Source organism: Schistocerca piceifrons, chromosome X (genome assembly GCF_021461385.2).
Source record: "Schistocerca piceifrons isolate TAMUIC-IGC-003096 chromosome X, iqSchPice1.1, whole genome shotgun sequence".
Lineage (NCBI taxonomy): Eukaryota > Metazoa > Arthropoda > Insecta > Orthoptera > Acrididae > Schistocerca > Schistocerca piceifrons.
The window spans coordinates 117,034,904-117,058,911 of record NC_060149.1 but is presented as its reverse complement, the minus strand read 5'-3'; the positions used below and the strand labels follow the sequence as shown (position 1 = coordinate 117,058,911).

At 38.7% G+C, this 24,008-nt stretch overlaps 1 protein-coding gene across 2 annotated transcripts in view; it reads left to right on the top strand.

The window, feature by feature from the left end:
• LOC124721592 overlaps positions 1 to 13,198 on the top strand; it is a 125,297-nt gene extending 112,099 nt beyond the window's left edge. For both annotated transcript variants that reach the window (XM_047246643.1, XM_047246642.1), the window contains 3 exons: positions 1,118 to 1,263; positions 3,026 to 3,099; positions 12,795 to 13,198. In XM_047246643.1, coding sequence (XP_047102599.1) covers positions 1,118 to 1,263; positions 3,026 to 3,099; positions 12,795 to 12,915 — 341 coding nt within the window. In that variant the 3' untranslated portion in view covers positions 12,916 to 13,198. The remainder of the gene's footprint in view (positions 1 to 1,117; positions 1,264 to 3,025; positions 3,100 to 12,794) is intronic.
• Positions 13,199 to 24,008: the final 10,810 nt, after the last annotated feature.

Genomic DNA, 24,008 nt, shown 5'->3' with positions numbered 1-24,008 from the left:
TCCTGTATAGTTGTGGTATGCCATACATTGGTCAGACCGTGAGGACTGCGGAGAAATGATGCATAGAGCATAAGCATCACACATGCTTAAAACAACAAAGCAAATTTGCAATTGTAGAACATTACCTTGATAAAAGTTATCTGATGGAATATAATAACACAAAGATTCAGTTACTGGGATTATGTTAGTAAAGAAGTTGTTGAGATTCAATTAGCAAATGGCCTTCTAATTAGACAGATGTTTTTACCTGAATATTCCATGGAATCCTGCTCTCCCTCTGGTCATGTTTTTAATTAGTATTTCACTGTCAGTTATGCCAATGCTGGTTGTATGATTGTGTGGTGGTAGTAGTTGTTCACAGTGTGTTGTCCTCCTGCATACAACTTCTTTTGTATCTAGTTGACATACCCCACCCACAGATGTTTTAAGCTACCTTGTACAGTGAACTCTCATTTCATTTTTGCCCTGAAAGTAATGGGGTGTTCACCTGTCAAAATATCGACAGTTATCAAGAACATTAAGTGGCTGCATAGCCAAAGATATCTGAGTTTTCCATGATATTTTTGGTGACTTGTGACAGATACAGATCCATCATAACAACTTAACACATTCTCAAAATGAATATTAAGTGAGACATTTATAAAAACTATTCCAGTTCAAGGAGGGAAGACAAGCATGATACCCTTTTCTGAAATCAGGATAATATTTTGCAGTTTGTTTTCACCAGTTGAATTGGAAAGCCCTTTGCTTGGAAGATGAAATGCTATTTTGTTTCTAACAAACTCAAATGATTTGTTCACATGTTATTCCAACTTTAAGAGCCCAACTTCTTCAGGGAGGAGAGGTCCCACATATGAAGAGGACATTCCCATGTGAGCATCTCTGTGAAAGTTTTCCGACAGGTTGCATAAAACTCAAAGCTAGGAGTTACGGCCATTTTTAATTATTTATACATAATTTCTTAGTGTATTCATGTTGTTCTGCTTCAAAGCTACTGAAAAGAGCACTGAACAACTAATTTGTAATGCACACATGGGAAACTGCTGAAGTTTATTATTCAGGTCTGTCTCCTTTAACAACTTTTAAAGTAAACTTGATCATTTTTATTTTTTGGCAGGAGACTCTTTGAGTGAAGATATACTGGAAGTGGATAATGACCGTGCACAGCTGTGCCACTTTGTCCGAAAAAGTTTGAAGTGGCTTAGTCTTTGGCATGGTCCAAAACCAAATCACTATACAGTACCAGAAATCTTAGTAGCAATTGTAAGTACCAAATATAATTTGCCATTTGGAAATGTAGATGTTTGAACTGAAATAGCATGAATGCACATTTTCATCGTATCGAGGAAAGGAGATTGTATCATTAAATAACAGTTCATTCTTTACTTTTATGAGCCCCTATCGATATATGATTAACTAGTACAATGGAAAAATTGTTAATGTATAGTGCTTTTGATAGTAATTTTTATGTACTCAAGTAATAGGTGAACATCAAGTAGCCCTCTAGTTTCATTTTTGCACTATATGTACAGTTATATTGTATATTTCATTCATTCATCTCCTATTAGAGTAAGTATAGAAATAATAAAATTAAAAGTACTATAACATGTTCAAAAGTCCTAGTACATGCAGCCAGAAACAGCTTCTATCTAAATCTCACTGTTGTTGGCCGGCCGGTGTGGCCGAGCGGTTCTAGGCACTTCAGTCTGGAAATGCGTGACCGCTACATTCGCAGGTTCGAATCCTGCCTCGGGCATGGATGTGTGTGATGTCCTTGGGTTAGTTAGGTTTAAGTAGTTCTACGTTCCAGGGGACTGATGACCTCAGATGATAAGTCCCATAGTGCTCAGAGCCATTTGAACCATTATGACACAGAATTTCTGCCCAGTACTTATTTTCAGGAGGTGAAAAGTTTAGTACTGCTGATAGACACACATAAAAGTAAAAGTGATACACTACTTGGCTTTCAGAGCTAATAGTTCCTTCATCAGAGAGGAGAGAGGGATAAGTTGTGGAAGATTAAAAGGAAGGGCAGTGCTCAGACCCCACAGTGAGAGACACCCACCTGTAGTGAGAATGAGGCTTGAAGTTTAATGTTGCGAAGTTCGTTATGCTAAATGAAACATCAGTATTTGTAAACACATGTAATATTACTATTTAGGTAGACTCCCAGAGGCACTTAGTCTTATACAGCCCTCTGTCCATTTTACTGTTTAGATACTGTATGTATATGAAGTTTTTCTAACAGCCCTTATTACCTAGGTCCACATAATGTGTTTTTTTATCCCCCTGACATGTGTACTTCTAGATATTCTTCAGTTTCTACCTGGGGATGTCAAATTAAGAGAATATGAGATCCTCGAAAGGTTTAAAAAAGCAAGTAAACTATGCAGAAAAGATGAACTGTGTAGACTGTTGCACAGTTCAAACATTTTGCGTGGCGGTACTTTATGAGCAGTGTACAGTATGAGTATATGTAGTTCCTCACTAGTTTGTGACATTTTAGATTGACAGGTTATGGATTGGTTCTCACATCAGTGATTGTTGTTTGAAAGTGTGATCATATTGTTGTAGCAGTGTAGTTTATTGCTAAGTTCTTTATATATTGTGTGCAGTTTCTTCTGTTATTTCTGACTGATTCAGGTCAGATCTATTTTTGTTGTTTTTCTCCCCTGGCTACAAAGTCCACGTTGAATTAAGATTGCAGTGGTCAAAATTTTATGTCAAAAGTTCTAGGTTTCAGTTATGTTCCACGTCATTAATTTTGGTTGTGATTGCCGTAACACATTTTTCACTTTTATAAAGTTTTTGAAAATATATTTATTTTCTGATTGATCAGCATATGTAAGAACTTAACAGACTTTAATTTTTCTGTAAATTAGAACACTTTGGTGCTCTTAAAGCTTAAAAGATGTGGGAAAACTTTAACAAGGATCTATCAATAAACGGACTTTGCAATAAGGCTCTAAATACTATGTAACTGTATTTCTCTCATATCTAAGAAAATGTAATGTTTCTTCTCCAGGCTGCAGAATTATTTATGGAGGATATTTTTAGGAGAACACTGGATGTAGCATGGAACCACTATGATCCAAAGGGGTATGTATTCTTTGTTAAAAGAGATTTATTCTTTTTCTTTTGATGAAAATCACTTACTCTGTTTCTTAAGGAACAAGTACCTATACATATTTTCACTCCCATCTTCCTTGTTTCATATACACAAATTAAAACTAATACACACATCTGCTTATGTGGAAATTTATATCTCTCTGTACATGCACCTTACCCAGGATCTCAGTATCCACCAACTTTACTGTTGCTGTTGGCCAGTTAAGAGCAAGTAAAGGCATAATAGCAGAGCTTATGTAGACAGTGTAGAATAAAAAGTTTTTTTTTTCCCCCCAAAAGTTTACTATTACCGTTTGTAATCTGTTGTCATTCAGTGACACATTAATTTATGACAATAGGCCACTCTAATGTAATTTATTGGATATTTAAGTTTCTACACCACTATTCACAGAAACTTCAGTATACTGTTACGAGCTAGTAACTTGTATTATAAAGAAGTCATGATTTGTCATTGAAGCATAAAGTAACCCATGTTTAGGATCAACAAAATGAATCTTCAGTAAATAAAAATGCCTCATTTTGTTGTTGCACATGAAACATTCTTTCATGCAAATTGGGAAAGTGTTTTAAGGAATGTTAGGCAGTAGATCAGAAGGTGTGTACTGACGGTTCAGAAAACAGTGTGCTATTGCATTTAGACAAGTGAAAGTGTGAGGATCTCGTATAATATCTTGATTTAATTCAAGCTTTAAGGGTTTGGCAGTACCTTACTCCTAAATAGTATTGGGTGTAACGTGCCAAGTGAAAGTAAATATGGTTACTGGAATTAGTTAATATGTAGTGCAGCTTTCCATGTCATTAAGAAATGTGTAGGTGGCTGATATTCTTAACTGATGGCACTCCACAGTGAGCACCTACTTTCTAGGACATGTACATTATCAGATTGTTACATTGTGTTTCATGCATGAAGTCCATTTTGTTGCTGTTTTGTGCACTGTGTTTGAAGTAAGAATGGCTGAATAAACTTTTATGGCTTCATTCTCATATCTAGTTACAACTTTCCTTGTACCGTTTGACAATGTTCCAAATGGCATCAAAAGTATAAAGTAATTTGTGCAAAGAATGTTGTACATTTAGTCCACTTTTATTTAAATGACAACTGCTAGCACTTTTTGAAACAAACAAATGGATTGAATGCCACAACAAAGTGCGGGGACATTTTGTAATTTACATTATTGCTTGGTTCAGTGTATTCAGTTCAGTTCTTTATTCATCATTGACCGCATACAATGGAATAGGTTTAGACATTATATATTTAATAAATAACAATTTTTGCAGAGGAGGTCTTTGGTTTAATGCCACATATTTTAAAATGTCTTAAAAACTAATTTCAGTAACATTTATTTCAATTAGTTCTGCTGTCTTATAAAATGGATATTTCAGTAACCACTCATAAATCTTAGCTTTCAAAGTATTATAGGGCAAGGACAAAGCAAATATTTTAAGTTTATCAAAAAGTTTTAAGCTTGTTATTTTATGTGAGTTTGTCACTCAGTGTCTTGGAATATATAAGTCCAGTTTGCCTTTAATGTTGTGGAAGTGTATATTCTCTCTGGTTTAGAACTCACTTAAGTTGCTTTTGACATAAGTAAATATTGTATAGATGTGTAGGATACAGTGGACCTGTAGCTGTAGTTCATTTTTCACAACTGATATATGATCTGTGACCACTCTATTGCACATATTATATTTCAGTGGCAACAAAACAGTTAGTATGCCTGATTGTATATTGAACATCTAGCTTCATGCTTTTGAACATGATCTTTTCTGAGTTGGTCTAATTGACGATAGTCTGAGATGATGTACTACTAATGTATAATGCCTTGCTGTGCTACTATACTTAGTGCATATGCTCTGGTTTTGTGGATTATTATATGTGGCATCCTTTGCTGAGATTCAGTTACTACTGAAGAGAACTATCCCAAAATCCTACTGACAGACTTTCAGCGGTTGTTGTTCACAGATGCTATTTGAGGGTTTTGGTTGTGCACAATAAATTGTCTGTTACATTTCATGTACAGTGTAAACTCTTTTCTTGTTTGTGTTGTCTCAGAACTTCAAACATTTGACTAACACATAGCTGTTCTTTGCATTTCACAATTATGTGATGTAATTATTCTTTTTTGTTCTGTTGAATAAATTATATTTTCATGACACTTGCTGACCCCTGTTGTGTCAGACTTCTTGGACACAGATGGCTAGTAATAATACAGTTCATTAGAACATTCTGAATAATTAATACTATATTAATGAAAACCAAACTGATCTTTGCTCACCAGGCTTGGCTGGAGCTATGAAACTGCATACATGGGCTTGTGGTTCAGAACACACTAAACGAGTCACAATTATTGAGTGGTGAATTGATATAAGTTCAGATTGGCCGTATTGTGGTTACAATAGTCGCTAGAAAGTGCAAGTACGTAGACACTTGTTGACACAGATGTGATAGCGTTGGTGCATATGGACAGTTCACAAGAGACGTAAGTCTCTTCATTTCTCGATAGTTAACATGGACTGTGTCACGGCAAGTACGATGCACGGCGATGTTACTCTGACAGGAACTTCCTGGAAGTAGGCAGGATCCGATTTCGAACAGAACTACTCTCCTGGCCTCTGGTGACACTATTTTGGGGCAGAGGCGTGATGGTGACACCTCGGAAGTACGAGAGGCTCCTTCCTAGCATCTCATTGGGGCCTTGGGATACTGCTTTGCTGTGCAGTATCTCTGTAGTGGTCAGTACTTCTTGCGCCACTCTCGATAATCGACAACGCGGCAACCACAAGTTTCTGAATCACATGATTCAATGATTACACTGCTTGGTGGAAAAATCGAAACACATGCCAGAACAATAAAACACATCTTACATAAGTTTTCGTGTCAGCCTTGCTGCACAGAACTACTTGTAAACAAATGTGTTATGTAAACATTAATTGCCATTAAAAACAGACAGAATGTTGCAAGCACTGACTTACTAGTGGAAAACATTGTTATTAGTCAGATTGCAGTGAAGCCCCCCCCCCCATCCCCCCTCCCCAGCTCACGCCCCCCCCCCCCTCCTGCTTTCGTCATATAATACAGTACTGTGGTTTGTCCAACTTGAGAGCCAACTTATCCTGCCCCACATCACCTTGGATGAAACTAAATATAGATATGTGGTGGCTGCACTTAATGAATGAATGGTTGTGGAAGTGGAATACTTCATAGCTTTGCCACCAAGCAGTAAACTGTGGTTACATGGTGTTCAGAGAGACACAGAACATCTATTACTTAAAGTTTTCCACATCTTCTAGGCATACAAGGAGGTCATCTATCTTGTTTTCAAATCCCCTAATATTCTGATGGAACAAATTTTTCTGAAAGCCATTATATATATTATGATCCTGTTTTGTTCTAATTTCTTTCCAGACCGATTGTCTACAGACTGACTATAACCTAAAAATTTGTCCCTCTGGCTCCAGTAATCACAGGGATTTTGTCTTGTGTGCTTATGAACCTCCTTATACTTCCTACAAGATGCTCAGTTAATCTGTCCTTCCCCTCATATTCAACTGCAGTCTGTGATTTGTGTGTATCCCCATCTCCCAATTGCAGCAACAGGCACAGTGTAAATATGACACCATGTTTCTGCAAAACTAATCCACACAGCTCTTTTTTTATGTCTGACAGCTGTGTTAACACAGGTCTGATCACACCACTGCAGAACCTCCATAAACCCCACAAATATGTCTGCTGTTGCTGCTCTTGTTTCTAAGTTGCTAGCCATGCTGTTCCCTGCAAAATTTTTGCACAAAGCCACTATGTTCTCTGTCACATGGCTAAGCTTGACTCTAGGTTTCATGGTGTTTGTGACCCAATCTTCTACACCTACCTTTTCTTGTAGCACTTAGTCTACACCCATCACATGATTGCTACCCAGAAGTGGGACATTCTTCTTTCTGCTTGATGTTTTACCAACCTAGCAATAAAGTTGTTCCCATGAGTCTGCTGCTCTCTACTTTGCTCAAAAGCTGGTTGAGGCTCTTCTCCTATTTCAGGCGACAAGTCAAACTGATTGCTAACTGGGATTTGAAATTTGATTTCTTAGGTGTCCTTCATTTGCTTATTGCCCATTACTGTCTCCCAGCTCCCACAGTCTCTTTTCCCCCTTCAACTTATCTCTTTGAAAATACACCATTTCTCTTTATGCTTGTAGGGCACAAATCTTTTTTCCCTATTCCATGATCCTCTTGTCTTCACTACATAATCTATTACTCTGTGGGATATTTCTTCATCTGTCACTTAACTGGGTTCCCCATTACAATCACATCTGCATGGAAAATAAGAGAAAGGCAACCACTCACCTATAGCGGATTGATGCATGGTGCACAGTAAAGAATAGCAGAAAACAGCATTCACACCAGCTTTTGAGCACTGTTTCTTTTTCCAGCAATAGTACACACATTCCCACACACAACAACAACAACCACAACAACACAGTGGCCCAAACACACACTCTGTGGTTGCCTTTCATGTATTTTATGTATTACTCTACCCAGGAATTCCCATAATTATTATACAGTCACATCTGTGAAACATCAACCCGCTGTTCTGATGTGGTTTTCCAGTAGTAACTAACCTGTGGCAACATCCACATTTGTCACTTGATGCTACTTTTACAGCAAAATAAAAAGCAGTAACGCACACTTACACTGTTATAAAGTAGGAATCAGTGAAAACTCGTCTTTTGTCTAACTTGTAAGTGACAGGCAAATGTAAAGGTGGAAGTGAATATGGCAGTAAAATTTTTAGTCTTCCTTATCCATGCACAAGGGATCCTACCCCCTCAAGACAAAGTTGAAGCTATTTCTTAATTTCTGCAGCCCACTACAACACATGAACTATGCTGATTATTGGGATTAACAAAAATATATCAACATTTTTGGGTGTAATCTTGCATTGTTGGCAGCACCTCATAACAAAAAGCTAAAATATTTGTCCAAACCGTAGCCACGCTCTTGTGGATTGATTAAAAGAAAGCTTCCTTTGCCAGAGTGAAAGCTGCTGTGCAGAGCTTGCATTGTTAGCTTGTCCTCATCCTGACGCTCCTCTAGCACTTATTGTGAATGCATCATCAACTGTCATTGGAGCTATAGGGGAATCCCACTTTTACACTTTTCAAAGGACTTCAAAAAATGCTGTAAAATGTGGGAAATAACGTTTTAAGTTGTAAAAGTTACATAGAGGATAGCCACTTGCATTTCCAAACTTTATTTGGGATATATGCACATAATAGGCATCAAAATACTTGTCCGTGACTTTTTTATTATCTAGTCAAAACCAGTGATATAACTGGAACTGATAACTGCCTGGCAAGCAGAAATGTTTGACTCAATTTCACATATTATAATCGATGTTTTTAAAAAGCCTGCAGCTGTAATTCATTATTTAGTTAACTAGCGGATTATAAGTGGCCAAATGCCGAAACACACTAAATATGGTTCGACAAAGGCATCACGACAAGCACAACTATCGCGAAACTGTGTATGCGCAATACAGACAGTTTGGAAATAGTTGTGATTGGTCATGGTATCTTTATTTGAATGAACCTAGTTACTCCCATCAGCTACCACGCCGAATAGAGCTTGGCAGCGGCAGGAGATACGGCACAAATTGTTCCAACTTTTACATGTTTACTGTTTAAAATCTGCTGAGTAGAGCATCCTGGTGTCAAGTTATTTAACCACATAATGTTTGTAAACACACTGATGGCCAACATCATGCCAGCATCATTTTCTGTCTTTTTTTCTCCACCAACATTTTTTCGTAATGCGTAAATCGCAGGAAAATTATAAATATGTTGACGCAAAATTGGGAGTGAATTAACATTGTGGACATAGGAAATTTGATGGGAGCAATAAAAAAGGTCATAACTAGTGGGAAAATGCTATTTTTGGGAATGTAAAAGCAGGACAATACTGTATATTACAACAACTTGTACAACAGACTGGCAACCTCTAGCTTTCTTCAGTAAAAAATTATGACCTTCCGAAGCTAGTCGGTCAGTATGTGACCATGAGCTCTACGCAGCATATGTCTCAATCAGAAAGTTTAGATGCATACGTAGAGAGAAAGACATTTCATTCTTATGAAAGACCATGAGCCAATCATGTGGACCTTCCTTCAGAAACCAAACAAGGCATCACCAAGCCAGTTGCAGCATTTGGATCTCATTGTGCAATTTACTACAGATATTCAACATGCTGATGGTGGGTAGAGTAGACCAGGAGATGCATATCTCACATTGATGCCATTGCAAAGGAAATTGCCTTCGTAGCACTTGCCAATACCCAAAAAGGAGACAACGAACTGAAGGTATTCCTCGAAACATTGTCAGGCTTACATCTTAGACATGTTGAAATACTGTGCTTCAGCGTAGCACTGTACTGCAGTGTATCAACCGTTCATTACAACAGATTTCCGCCACCAGCAATTTCCTCTCTCCTCTCCCTCTCTCACCCAGGACTAAGGGCTACTGTATAGATAGTGAGAAAGATATTTGTTCAGCCATATATCAAGAATGATTATAATGCATTCATCCACTAGTGCAATGCTTATTGATGCAACAAAATAACTCTGCAAAAAACAGCTTCACTCTGTAATTTCACCCCACTGAATCAGTGATTTATGCATTTCTGCATCAACATTACTGTATCTTTATCACCATCCGAAGAATATCAGTACACACTGCCTGACACTAACTGACTGTTTCTCTTGACAGCCTGAAGCCCATCCAGTGCAAGATGCAACAGCAGCCACAACCTTCTTTTGTGAGTAGATTGCTCACTTTGGCATTCCCCTCTGCATCACTAGCAATCAGGGAAAGCAGTCTGAGTCATACTTCTTTAAAGAACTTTCAGCATTGCTTGGCATCAACCAAATTTAAATCTGTGCCTGCCACCCTGCTGCTAGTGGCCTCGTGGAACAGCTCCATCAACAATTAAAGACCTCACTCAGATGCCATGCCACAGAGCATTGGACTGACAGTCTCCCTATTGCCCTAATAGACTTCTGAACATTTTTTAAACAAGACTTCAGTGCATCAACGGCTGAGTTAGTGTATGGAAAAACAATTTGACTGCCTGGAGGACTCTTTACTTATACATCAAATAACACTATTGGAACCTCAGACTTTGCACAACATGTATGCTCACAGATTCACGAGCTCCAGCTAGCTATTTCAAAAAGAACCTTCTGTCCAATGACCATTCATTTTCTGTGACTGACTGTCCTGCAAACAAGTTGTCGTCCTACACAGTGCCATTCAAAAATCTCTACAATTGCCATACTATGGTCCACACACAATATTGTCATGCCACCACAGAAAATTCAGTCTACCTATGGTGACACAGAATGCATCTGGACTACCACTGCCACCGTTGCCATTGGGGGGCAGCAGCTAACACCAAGATGCTATCTGTGTGTGACACAGAATGCACCTAGTCTTCCACCACTGCAGCCTGTACCTCCAAGTAAACTCCAGTCATAATTGGTTTTGGACACCGCATACATTTCAACCCCAAATAATGTTGACTTTTTGGGTGATCGAGCAGTGATGTGGACAGTAAATCTTCTGTTACATTGTATGTACAGTGTAAATGGTTTGATTATTTGTGTTATCTCTGAACCTCAAACAGGTGATTGATATATAGGCATTCTTTTTAGTTTACAGTTTCATGATGTAATTAACTTTTTTGTTGTGTTGAGTAAATTGTATTTTCACATTACATGATACAAAGAATCTTTGCTCTTGTTTCTCATTACAGAGTAATTTATTCAGTCTCCTACCCCCATTACCTTTGTGATGGTGTTGATAGACAATTGCATATCAATCGAAATGAATGTGACATGCAATGTGTGTCAAATTTGTCTAGAAGATATTTTCATTCATTTATGCTTTTCATAATTATGCTAATGGAATGTTATGGATGGAATACAAATAATTTGAGGAATATCGGTGACCGTTCACCATATAGTTGAGATAGGTCAGTCATTGTATGGTCAACAGGCATATAAACAGGTCTGAAAAAGTTTTTTAGCTTTAGGATGATATCTTCCTTCTGTCCTGACTGACTACATTGTTCAGGCACTGCACACTGCAGCTTGATTGGGCTAGAAGGGGGGTCGAGAGAGAGAGAGAGAGAGAGAGAGAGAGAGAGAGAGAGAGAGAGAGAGAGACTAATAGCTCTGCAACATTTTCAATCTCATGTATGTACCTATCAACTGCTCAGTATCTGACTATACAGTAAGTGATAACCATTACTCCTTTCATTCACAGCTTTGGACACACTATTAAAATGTAAATGCCTCTTTGCTCCCAGGCTTGAACTCTGACAAGGGTAGAACACTATCATTTGTACAAAAAAAGATAGTGAAAGCTTACAAAACAAGGAGTGAAGATCATCTATACTTGGTGGTCCACAGCTTGTGAGCATTTGTCGTGTGTACGTATTACAGCTATCAAGTACTATATGACTACACTTCTTGGTCGTATTGAACACTATTGCCCTGGGATGAAACCATGATTTCATCCTGTGACAGAAGTGACCAATACCTTCTTCACAGAAGTTGATCCAAATGCTGACAACCATGATCATGAATCCGTCTGGCACACAGTTTTAATCTGACAGGAAGTTTCATATCAGTGCACACTATGCTGCAGAGTGAAAATTTCATTCTGGAAGCATCCCCCAGGCTGTGGCTAAGCCATGTCTCCGCAGTACCTTTTCTTCCAGGAGTACTAGTTCTGCAAGGTTCGCAGAAGAGCTTCTGCGAAGTTTGGAAGATAGGAGATGAGGTACTGGCAGAACTGAAGCTGTGAGGATGGGTCGTGAGTCATGCTTGGGTAGCTCAGTCGGTAGAGCACTTGCCCGTGAAAGGCAAAGGTCCCAAGTTCGAGTTTCGGTCTGACGCAAAGTTTTAATCTGACAGGAAGCTTCATGATCTTGAAAGATTGTACAGTATTGTTGTGTCACAATTATGTTGCATCCCACTGCCTCATACCCAAGGTGCATTACTGCTCATGAAAAACTAACTCTGCTGGAAACAAAATACAAAATGGAGCTGATGGGTACAAAATTGAAGTTTGAGGGTAATCCATAAGTTAGTGAAAATATTTTGTTCACAAATTTGCTACATATTTTGTGTTATATGCATTTGTATTATTGTGGAGGTATTTTCAGTGCAAAATAATCACAAAGGTAATTGGGATAACAAACCAAATAAATTAAAAGTAAAAAAACCACTGGAGATCAAGATTTCATTATATCAAATTATTCATGAAAACACCTCTTATTAGCTTCTGAAACTGTTCTGATAGAGTTTAAACTCAGTTTACCATTTTAACAGTTATAATTTTGATAATTGGTTCCTCCTTATCTGTGCAACAGTTTTGAAGTGTGAAGTGAATCTTAAAGATGTCCTTGTCTCCCTAGATCATTCAAAGCAAACAACATTTCAGCAAAAATTTTATTTTGTGATGCTGGACTCCTCATCAGATTGAAGGAATAGTGTGAAATGGGCTTCATTCTGTAACACTATGGTGAATAATATATGTTTAATAATAAATGAAAAACCTCTCAGTATTCATATTTGTGGGTAGAAATTTTGTTATTTTGTTTATTTGCAGGAAAACTCCTGTGACCATTTACCTGAGGGACGCCTTAGTGGCACTAAGAAGAAGAAAACAGTTTGATATATTCAGTAACTGTGGACTTGGGGTTGATGATACTAGACAAATGGACAAGTAAAATTCATTTGTATAGCATTCTGAAAAATCTGTGATAACTGTTTGTGTTAAAAAAAAGTTACAAGGATGTTGTGTTGTGTTTGGAGCTCTTTCCAGTGTTGAAAGACCAATTACATGGATTATTGTACTGCGTGTTAGTTTTACATTGTGTGTGTGTGTGTGTGTGTGTGTGTGTGTGTGTGTGTGTGTGTGTGTGTGTGTGCGCGCGCGTGCGTGCGTGCGTGTGCGCGCGCGCGCGCGTGCGTGTGTGATGTTTGACGTCGGTTGTTAGAAACTCTTTCTGTATTCACGTTTCAGTTGAAATAAAAAAGTTCATGACTACATGTGTGTCTTTCTGAGCTTCCACACTAAAAGCTGACAAGTGCATCATGTTTTTTTTTTTTTTTTTTTAATTGTCAATCTGCTGAACAAAATGTATGTATAGACTCATCAAAAAGTGTGTTCTTTTTATTTAAGAGATAGATGTTGCAGGTTCACTGTGGCTGTGGTATCAGTAAATATCATTGATCCCCAGTCAGTAGCAGTTAGTTGCTACCCGAGTAATGGAGGTCAAGTGCACACCTTAGAGTTTAGATTGGCTCACTGAGTCAAAGAGAGATTGGTCATGCACTGTTGCTTAAAGCCCTAATTGAAATATGGATCAACCACAAAGCTCATTCCTTAGTACAGACATTAATGAATACTTAAATAAATAGATAATCACATTTTAGGGTAAGCAATAAGAAATTCTTTATTTATTTATTCATATGGCTCACGTGCAGTTTAAAATTACGGGTATATAACGTTAGTAATACTATATATAACAGGAATATGAAAATACAAAAACTACATATAAAACTAACTAAATGTCAATATCTAGGTTCCTAATCCATCTAAGAGCCGTATCATCTGCTTTCATGAGGTCGCTCCAACTCCTCTGGTAGGAACGCAAGGGGCATTCATCTCTAATGTGCTTGATTATCTGTTTCAGAGCCCCACAGTCACAAAATGGAGACATGGTAGCACCCCATTTGTGATGAGAGTCTGCGCATCATCCATGTCCAGTGTGAGCTCTGTTCAATTTGACCCGCAGTTTCCTGTCGAGTTCTGTGCCAGCAGGATCACAATTATACTTTCAGAACCACTCATGCTCTTTAGAACTTTCAATACGTTGACAGCTCTGGTTCCACAGGTCTCTCACACCAGTATTATTGGCATCTAGCTCTTCTGATTGCCATAATGGTGGGTTTCTTGAATGGAGTCTATTTCATCGTAAACTTGGTATGTCTTCCTGTATAGGTAATTCCAGGTTCTCCTTTATCTTGCAGTATTCCCTAAGCAAGGCCTCACTTCTGCAGATAGTGGGTGGATAGGTGTTACTAAGCAAAGGAAGCCAATAAATCGGTGTTGGTTGGACTGGCCCTGTTATTAACTGCATAGTGTGGTTCAACTGGACATCGATGAAGTTAGTGTGGCAGCTGTTTAGCCACCCTGGGGCACAATACTCTGCTGCTGAGAAGACCAGTGCAATGGATGATGTGCGACAATATGAAATAGTCCCATGGGATAGTGAGTTTGTGATAGCAAATAGTTTAAACCTTGACAATATGTTTGTTCAGATAAACATACACAAATATATTCTGAATGGTGGCTTCACATCACTTGTTAATTTAACTCAATATTGATTTAAAATAGCAAAGAAATATTCATTTGTTGCACAGGCAGAGCATTCAAAGACAACAGCAAGTGTGGACTAAGTGCTTGGAGCCAAGCAACAAAATCATGAAAAACTGCAGCCAGAATTTCAAAATTCAATGGCTGCTTACAAGTTATTAAACAGTTACAAAATGAGTGTGACTGGAAATATTCAAACACTGGTAATAGGGCTGTGCCTTTTAGTCCAACAGCATTCAGAGTTCCAAAATATTCTAAGTCCTGAACTAGCAAACACCAAAATATTTCTAAGTACAATGTAACACACTTAAGCCCAAGCAGCTCTGTGGCTACACAATACCTTCCACACATCTTATCAATCCAACTGCACACTGACCAAAGACTGCGAGCTCTATCTTGCTTGTTTATTTTAAACTTTGGTCTCATGACCATTATGTTAGTCAACAACCTACCATTATTCACAAATTAGGTATATTGTAACAATTATGCAGTTGAAATACATTCATTAAGTACTCCTGATTAAGTTTATGATATTATCTTACAATATTACATTCAGAAAGTTATCAAAATATCACCAAATAAGCATATGATTGATGAGATGTTAGGATGGAACTCTTAAGGTGGAAATAATCAGTTGTGAACATGTGGAGAAAACGTGGTTTAAGCACCATTTTTAACATTATTCAGTGAACAATTTATAACTGCTTATTTGTTTTACAATAATAGAAAATTGTTCATTCCACAGCTGGCATCAAGAGATACGTAATGATACATACATACATACATACAGTGTGTGTGTTTCCATTGTTAGTTATGCATTTTATAAACAATTTTGTTTCAAATGTTAATAACTGTTATATGAATGTGTGGTGTCTATTCTTTTGGATTGTTGAACAGTCGACAGGTGATGACTGAAGTGATCGCTGTGTCAAATAGACATCTACGGATACCAGTCATTGAATGCTGGGCACTATTTTGACTGGACCAGAGGTGGGAATCTTCCTACACGTTGGTCAGGGGGCCTGAAGACAGCGTAATATATCATGGAAACCGGTTGCTCAATAAAATAATAGTTTGGAAATGTAGACGGCTGAAAGGCGTTTTTAATTTGAAGTTCTGTACTGAACAGCCGAAGTCCCATGACCATCTGTATAGATATGGACATACAGAAACTTTTCGAGGAACTGTTGTAATGGCACCCTGGCTGAGTGGTCGAGTGCATGGACTGGTAATCTGTCGACTCTGGTTTGGTTCCCAGTCTTACCCACATATTTTTTGCATTTTATTTTATCCCTTGCTATGCTAAAGTATTATCTACAAACTTTAAATATACTTCAAAATTTCAGTTCATATGCATTAAATTAATATATTCACTTTAGTTAAGATTACTACTACTGTAAGTCAAAAGGCTATGCACTAGATGGTGGTAAAAGAAGTGAGTATGTGAGGTAATTTAGTATCAAAGTTTTCTGTAGATCATTTGTAGATGATTTGCAAAGAGACCCTTTTCCACTAGATATTTTGAGAAAGTGAGATTTTAAGAGTCATACAGATCTAATTCAAGTGTAAATGTAATGATAGAGAGGCATGGTACGAGGCTCACTGATTTGGCTTGTGCACCACTGAAAATTTCAAAATATTTGCAAAATATTTTGATCTGCCTCCTAATTGTCAGAACCAATCCATAAGCTCAAATACTCATGAAAATCTAGAAAATTCACCCCCAGCTATCAAAGAAATTGAAAAAGTTGTTGAAACCTTATGAAACTAATGGAGAAGGCTCTATTACAGCAGAACTTTTGAAATGGTCTCTACCAAAAATAATCTTTGAGAAAAGCTGGAAAACAATAAAACTCTCAGGGGAGTAGGAGGAGGCTTTGATGCATCCACTACGTAAGAAATAAGATGTTAACAGCTACAGAGGAATTTCCGTACAACCAGTTGCATATAACATATTTTCTGAGATTGTACTAACCAGAGTAGAAACCAACACTGGAGAATAATTTAAATGAATATCAGTGTGGTTTTAGGAAGGGGATATCATGTTCTGAACAAGTAATTAAACTGAAGTCAATCATTTGCCACAGATTACTGAGTTCAAAAGATGTCTGTTTATTTTCAAAAGGCTGCTGATTCTGTTGACAGAAACTAAAGATAAAATAAAACTATGTGAGTAGAAGCAGGTTTATGTGCCTTTCATGTTTCTAGAATATTTTGCCTGAGTGAGCCGTAGGAAAAAGTTAAATGCTCTTTAAAGATTTACACATGGAGTATGAGGGATTTATGAGCAGCAGCTCACATAATGGTCTGATAGCCCAGTGGTTAAGAGCTTTGACTGGTAATTTGTTGGCTCGAGTTAAACTTTATAAATATATTTAAACAGTTCAATTTTTGGAATTAATATATTCGATTTAGTTACAATTACTGCCCTTGTAAGTCAAAAGCTACAGGCCACCACATTGTAGCACACTGGTAAAATTTTGCAGGAGACACTAATTTTTGAGATATATGGAGGCAGGTGCAGAGGCAGATCAATGCTTGTGAGCAGTGTCAGAAGGCGAGGGGCTTCTGTTCCTATCAGGGCCTTCGTCAGCATATTCAAGTGGATGCTGAGGTGTGGCTCCTTATATCCTTGCTGTCTAGAGCCTGAGTATCAGGAGAATGGCTCATGCGTGCACCGTGACAGATGGTCTGAAGCGGGTTCAGTCGAGTACATAGTTCTAATTTTCATCTGCTAGAGGACAGTAGTGCACAGAGACATTCAAGAAACAGACCAAGAGAATGTTTTTATGAATTGTTCTGTTTTTTTTTTTAAGGTTTTTTTGTTTATTCATGTTTGTACAGTTTTGTATATATTTTCAGTAGTGTGAATGATGCATGGTCTAAAGTAAATGTGTAGATCATTGTTCTACTGATGAATGCTGTACGAACTAGTGTGAAAAAGTTTTAAAGGCAGTGTGAATGCAGACGACAGGGAATTTTGTATCATATGTTAGTTAAGTAAGTCTATGGTAAAGGGAAAGCTAATTCAAATGCAAATGAAAATAGTTAATAACATAAAGTATAAACAAAATATCAGAATGTTAAATATTTACTTCAGGAAAAAGTACAGTTCGAAATTGTGCTATTTGTTGATTGTTTAGTCATGAAAAGTGCGAACTAATGTGGGAGAATAATGTTTTTCTATTGGCCTGAAAGAGAACTGACCAATCAGAATGGAGTATTCTTCACGCGTCTTTTCTCTTGGAGATACAGAATGCTTACAGCAGGGTAAGTAGTCGGAGCCCAGCCTTTCAATAGTATGGCCGTGTGTAGTACGAGCTGCAAATGAAGTTATAATTTGCCAGCTTCAGTTGTACTACATGTTTCAAAAGTGTTTTAAAGTGAAGGCACATTTGTTTCGGTGTGTTTTTTAGAAAGTACAGATTTTTTAAGTAATATTGTGTATGAGAAAAGACAGTAATTCCGTGTGGCATATTGAGCAGATCGCTGACTAAAAACTTGAGTGCATTAGACACTGATAAACTTAATAGTATGGCAAGCATTTTTATTTAAGAACAATCCATGCTTAGTAGCTGTTCAGATTTCTGGAAATACGTTACCATAAACTTGCTAACGTGAATGAAAGGGTTTGTGCATGACTGTGTTAAGATTAGCACGGGCTTGGCAGTGAACATGTACATTATCAAGGTTCAGACTATACCGAAGTTTTGTCAGTATTTCCAGCTTTCCTTCAAAATTAAAACCTTTTAGTACAGTTGGTTTCTGCTCAGCTTTCCTACCAGCGGTCTGCTGCAATGAGTTCACAGGTAGGTGCAGGTAATGGATGAAATAAACCGCGCTGCCTCAGATGCCACTAGGCAATTAATGGCAGTGGGTTTATTTGAGTGTACATACATTTTTGTAGCATTGGGTGCATTCTCCAAATATGTTCGGTTATATCCAATCAGACTAGCGAAGGTGAAAATTTGATAGACAAACTGGAGAAAAACTACTCTGAGCAAGTAGGTAAATCAGACATGTTGCTGTCTGACAGTGGTCCCCAATTTACTACTCACTGGTTTTAAGAACTGTTAGAAAGCAATTGGGTTAGACAAGTAAAGATTTCACAATATTTCCCTCAGGCAAGTTCAAGTGAGTAAGTAATGAAAGAATTAAGTTTGCTGTGTCAAACAGTCACAAGTGCAACACTGGCATGAAGCTATGGGTTTTGCACTGTGTGAACTAATGTTTGGGCGGAAAAGTGGGAACAGTGACGAAGAAGGCTTTCCAGTAAGTAAGACTCTCATGCAAAATGAAATCGAGAAACTGGCCAAGGAACAAATATTTAAGAGGGCAAAGGAGAGGGTGGGCTTATTGGTAGTTGGGAGCTCCAATGTTAGGCGCGTAATGGGGGCCCTTAGGGATATGGCAGCTAAGGAGGGGAAGAAATCCAGTGTGCACTCCGTGTGCATTCCGGGTGGAGTCATTCCTCATGTGGAAAGGGGCCTTCATGATGCCATGAAGAGCACAGGGTGCAGCCAGCTGCAGGTGGTGGCACAGGTCGGCACTAATGACATGTGTCGCTTTGGATCTGAGGAAATTCTCTCTGGATTCCAGCGGCTTTCAGATTTGGTGAAGGCTGCGGTCTTGCTTACGAGATGAAGGCAGAGCTCACCATCTGCAGCATCATTGACAGAACCGACTGCGGACCTTTGGTGCAGAGCCGGGTGGAGGGTCTGAATCAGAGGCTTAGACGGTTTTGCGACTGTGTTGGCTGCAGATTCCTTGACTTGCGCCATAGGGTGGTGGGGTTTCAGATTCCGCTGAATGGGTCGGGAGTTCACTACACTCAGCTGGCGGCTACACGGGTAGCGGAGGCTGTGTGGCATGAACTGGGCGGTTTTTTAGGTTAGAAGGCCTCGGGAAAGTACGGGGTGGGCTGCAATCTCAAAGGGTGCATGGCAAATACAGGACATGTTTGGATCAAGGAACAGTCAGAATTGTAGTTGTAAATTGTTGTAGTTGTGCTGGGAAAGTCCCTGAGCTTCAAGCGCTAATAGAAAGCACAGAAGCTAAAATCGTTATAGATACAGAAAGCTGGCTAAAGCCTGAAATAAGTTCTGCAGAAATTTTTACGAAGTCTCAGACGGTGTTCAGGAAAGATAGATTAGGCAGAATTGGTGGTGGAGTGTTTGTGTCTGTCAGTAGTGGTTTACCTTGTAGTGAAGTCAAAGTAGATATTCCGTGCGAATTGGTATGGGTGGAGGTTATACTTAACAGCCAAACTAAGTTAATGATTGGCTCCTTGTACCGACCCCCAGACTCCGACGGTATAGTTGCTGAACAGTTCAGAGAAAATTTGAGTCTCGTAACAAATAAATACCCCACTCATACTGTTATAGTTGGTGAGGACTTCAACCTTCCCTCGATATGTTGGCAAAAATACTTGTTCAAAACTGGTGGTAGGCAGAAAACATCTTCCGAGATAGTCCTAAATGCTTTCTCTGAAAATTATTTGGAGCAGTTAGTCCACGAACCCATGCGAATTCTAAATGGTTGCGAAAACACACCTGACCTCTTAGCCACAAACAATCCAGAGCTAATAGAGAGCATCATGACTGATACAGGGATTAGTGATCACAAGGTCGTTGTAGCTAGGCTCAATGCCGTTTCTTCCAAATCCACCAGACAGACACAAAATAATTTTATTTAAAAAAGCGGATAAAGTGTCACTAGAAACCTTCCTAAGAGACAATCTCCATTCCTTCCAAACTGACTATGCAAATGTAGACGAGGTGTGGCTCAAATTAAAAGATATAGTAGCAACAGCAATTGAGAGATTAATGCCTCATAAATTGGCAAGAGATGGAACTGATCCCCCATGGTACACAAAATAGACCCGAACGCTGTTGCAGAGGCAACGGAAAAAGCATGTGAAGTTCAGAAGAACGCGAAGTCCCGAAGATTGGCTAAAATTTACAGACGCGCGAAATTTGGCTCGGACTTCAATGCGAGATGCCTTTAATAGGTTCCACAATGAAACATTGTCTCGAAATTTGGTAGAAAATCCGAAGAAATTCTTGTCGTATGTAAAGTACACAAGCGGCATGAGTTTCTTAGAAGTAGATACCTTAGGGGTTGCGATGCAACTCAAATTGCTTGATATGGGCAAGTCTTCAGGTCCAGATTGTATACCGATTAGGTTCCTTTCAGATTACAGTGATACAATAGCTCCCTACTTAGCAATCATATTCAACCGCTCGCTCACCGATAGATGTGTACCTACAGATTGGAAAATTGTGCAGGTCGCACCAGTGTTTAAGAAGGGTAGTAGGAGTAATCCATCGAACCACAGACCTATATCATTGACGTCAGTTTGCAGTAGGGTTTTGGAGCATATACTGTATTCAAACATTATGAATCACCTCGAAGGGAACGATCTATTGATACGTAATCAGCATGGTTTCAGAAAACATCGTTCTTTATTCGCATGAAGTAATGGCTGCTATCGACAGGGGATCTCAAGTTGATTCCGTATTTCTAGATTTCCGGAAAACTTTTGACACCGTTCCTCACAAGCGACTTCTAACCAAGCTGCGAGCCTATGGGGTATCGTCTCAGTTGTGCGACTGGATTCGTGATTTCCTGTCAGGAAGGTCACAGTTCATAGTAATAGATGGCAAATCATCGAGTAAAACTGAAGTGATATCAGGTGTTTCCCAGGGAAGCGTCCTGGGACCTCTGCTGTCCCTATCTATATAAATGATCTAGGTGACAATCTGAGCAGTTCTCTTAGTTTGTTCGCAGATGATGCTGTAATTTACCGCCTAGTAAGGTCATCCGAAGACCAGTATCAGTTGCAAAGCAATTTAGAAAAGATTGCTGTATGGTGTGGCAGGTGGCAGTTGACGCTAAATAACGAAAAGTGTGAGGTGATCCACATGAGTTCCAAAAGAAATCCGTTGGAATTCGATTACTCGATAAATAGTACAATTCTCAAGGCTGTCAATTCAACTAAGTACCTGGGTGTTAAAATTACAAACAACTTCAGTTGGAAAGACCACATAGATAATATTGTGGGGAAGGCAAGCCAAAGGTTGTGTTTCATTGGCAGGACACTTAGAAGATGCAACAAGTCCACTAAAGAGACAGCTTACACTACACTCGTTCGTCCTCTGTTAGAATATTGCTGCACGGTGTGGGATCCTTACCAGCTGGGAGTGACGGAGGACATCAAAAGGGTGCAAAAAAGGGCAGCTCGTTTTGTATCATCACGCAATAGGGGAGAGAGTGTGGCAGATATAATACACGAGTTGGGATGGAAGTCATTAAAGCAAAGACGTTTTTCGTCGCGGCGAGATCTATTTACGAAATTTCAGCCACCAACTTTCTCTTCCGAATGCGAAAATATTTTGTTGAGCCCAACCTACATAGGTAGGAATGATCATCAAAATAAAATAAGAGGAATCAGAGCTCGAACAGAAAGGTTTAGGTGTTCGTTTTTCCCACGGACTGTTCGGGAGTGGAATGGTAGAGAGATAGTATGATTGTGGTTCGATGAACCCTCTGCCAGGCACTGAAATGTGAATTGCAGAGTAATCATGTAGATGTAGATGTAGATGAGAGACAAAAAGTCACTGATTTTCTGCCTGGTGACTTGGTGTTAGTAAAGACGAAAAAGAGATCTAAAAAAACTGTCACACGAAATTAAAATGTTTACTGGTGTATCCTGGGCCATTTCTAGTGGAGAGTACTCCATACACAAATGTGTATCACTTGGTGTACCCAAAATCAAAAATAGTGGTTAGATTAAGAAACATAATGGATTTAAAGATCCTGATGGAGCTCTCTGAGAGACTTCTCAGCATGGCAACAGTGTGCATCTGAGCTGTCTAGAAAAATTATGCTTTTCCTTATGCTAGTCTCTTATGTGATATATTTTCTTTCTTATGTTCTAAGAAGTGTAGGGAGTTTCTCACTTTTAGTCTATCCTGACTTTAGAGCAAATTAAGGGAAAAGGGTGATGCGAGTCAAGCTAGTGTGTCTCTAAAGGATAAAATACGGAATAATAAAGTTAACTAACCCAGTAAATGAATAGCATGAACAGAGGGTGTGAATATATGAATAAATTGGGTAATATATTTTAAAGTTGGAGAGTTGATGGAGTTGCAAGGAGGTGAGAAACGTGTGGGTGCTGAAGTATTGTGGGAAGGGTTCGTAAGATGGGAGCACTGGAACTGTTTTGGTTTAAGTGATAAGAAGTAGCTAAGGAAGTCTGATAAAGAACTTGTACGTAATGTGAAGCAGAAGTAGGTAACAAAAAAACTGTGCTTTATAGTGGGCCAGCTGATATTAGATTAAGTAAGTGAACAAAAAATGTGTGATCTGGACTGAGATGCCTTAGGCTTCAGGGTAGTGTAAAATTTGCATGTTGAGAGAAGTATACACTTAGGATTATGATATGTGTTTACAGAGACTGACCAGCCATGAGAGCCAGTGAAAGAACATTTTAAATTAATTGGTGTATATAAATACAGGTGCATAGAGAGAGTGGAAAAAAATCACACTCTCCAGAAGGTTCAACGTACAGTAATTCGAGGCCCAGTAGTAATAAACTTTTAGGCCAAACTGTTCAGAGAGACAAAATATGTGGATTTCTTAGTGTGAATAATGCGGATGATGCAAGCAAACAGCTTCCAATGTTGACTAATCTGGTGTGGCAGTAGAAGGTAGCAAGAGCAAATTTGAAGTTTTAAATTCATTCACACAAGAGAATCAAACAAACATACTGTTGTTTGAGCATCTCACACACTCCCATATGGAGAACGTAAAAATAATAGGCATCCCTGGCATAGAGCTGCAACTAAAAGAGTTGGAAGCAAACAAGTCACCAGATCCAGGTGGTATCCCAATTCAGTTTTATAAAGGGTACTCCATGGCATTGGCTCCTTACTTAGCTTGCATTTATCACAACTGTCTCACACAGTGCAAAGTCTCAAGTGACTGGCAAAAAGCACAAGTGACTCCTGCATCTAAGAAGGGAAAAGAAAGGACCCACAAAATTACATACCAGTATCCTTAACATCAATTTGCTGCAGACTTTTTGAACATATTCTCAATTCGAGTATAATAAATTTTCTTGAGACGGAAAACCTTCTGTCCACAACTCAGCACAGGTTTAGAAAGCATTGTTCATGTGAATCTCAGCTTGCCCTTTTCTCACATGATACTCACAGACTATGGATGAAGGGCAATGGGTATAATATTTTGAGCTTTACAGCTATCGTATTCAGCTACAAGAAACTCTTCTTAGAACACTTGAGGAGGCAGCGATAGGAAGATGATGCAATGTAATGGGAGGTGTCAGTGATAGGTGGTTTATTCAGTACATGTATCATGAAAAATACCACCTAAATTGTGATCCTTCTCCGTGATCGGCTGCTGCGTTCAAAAGTAGCA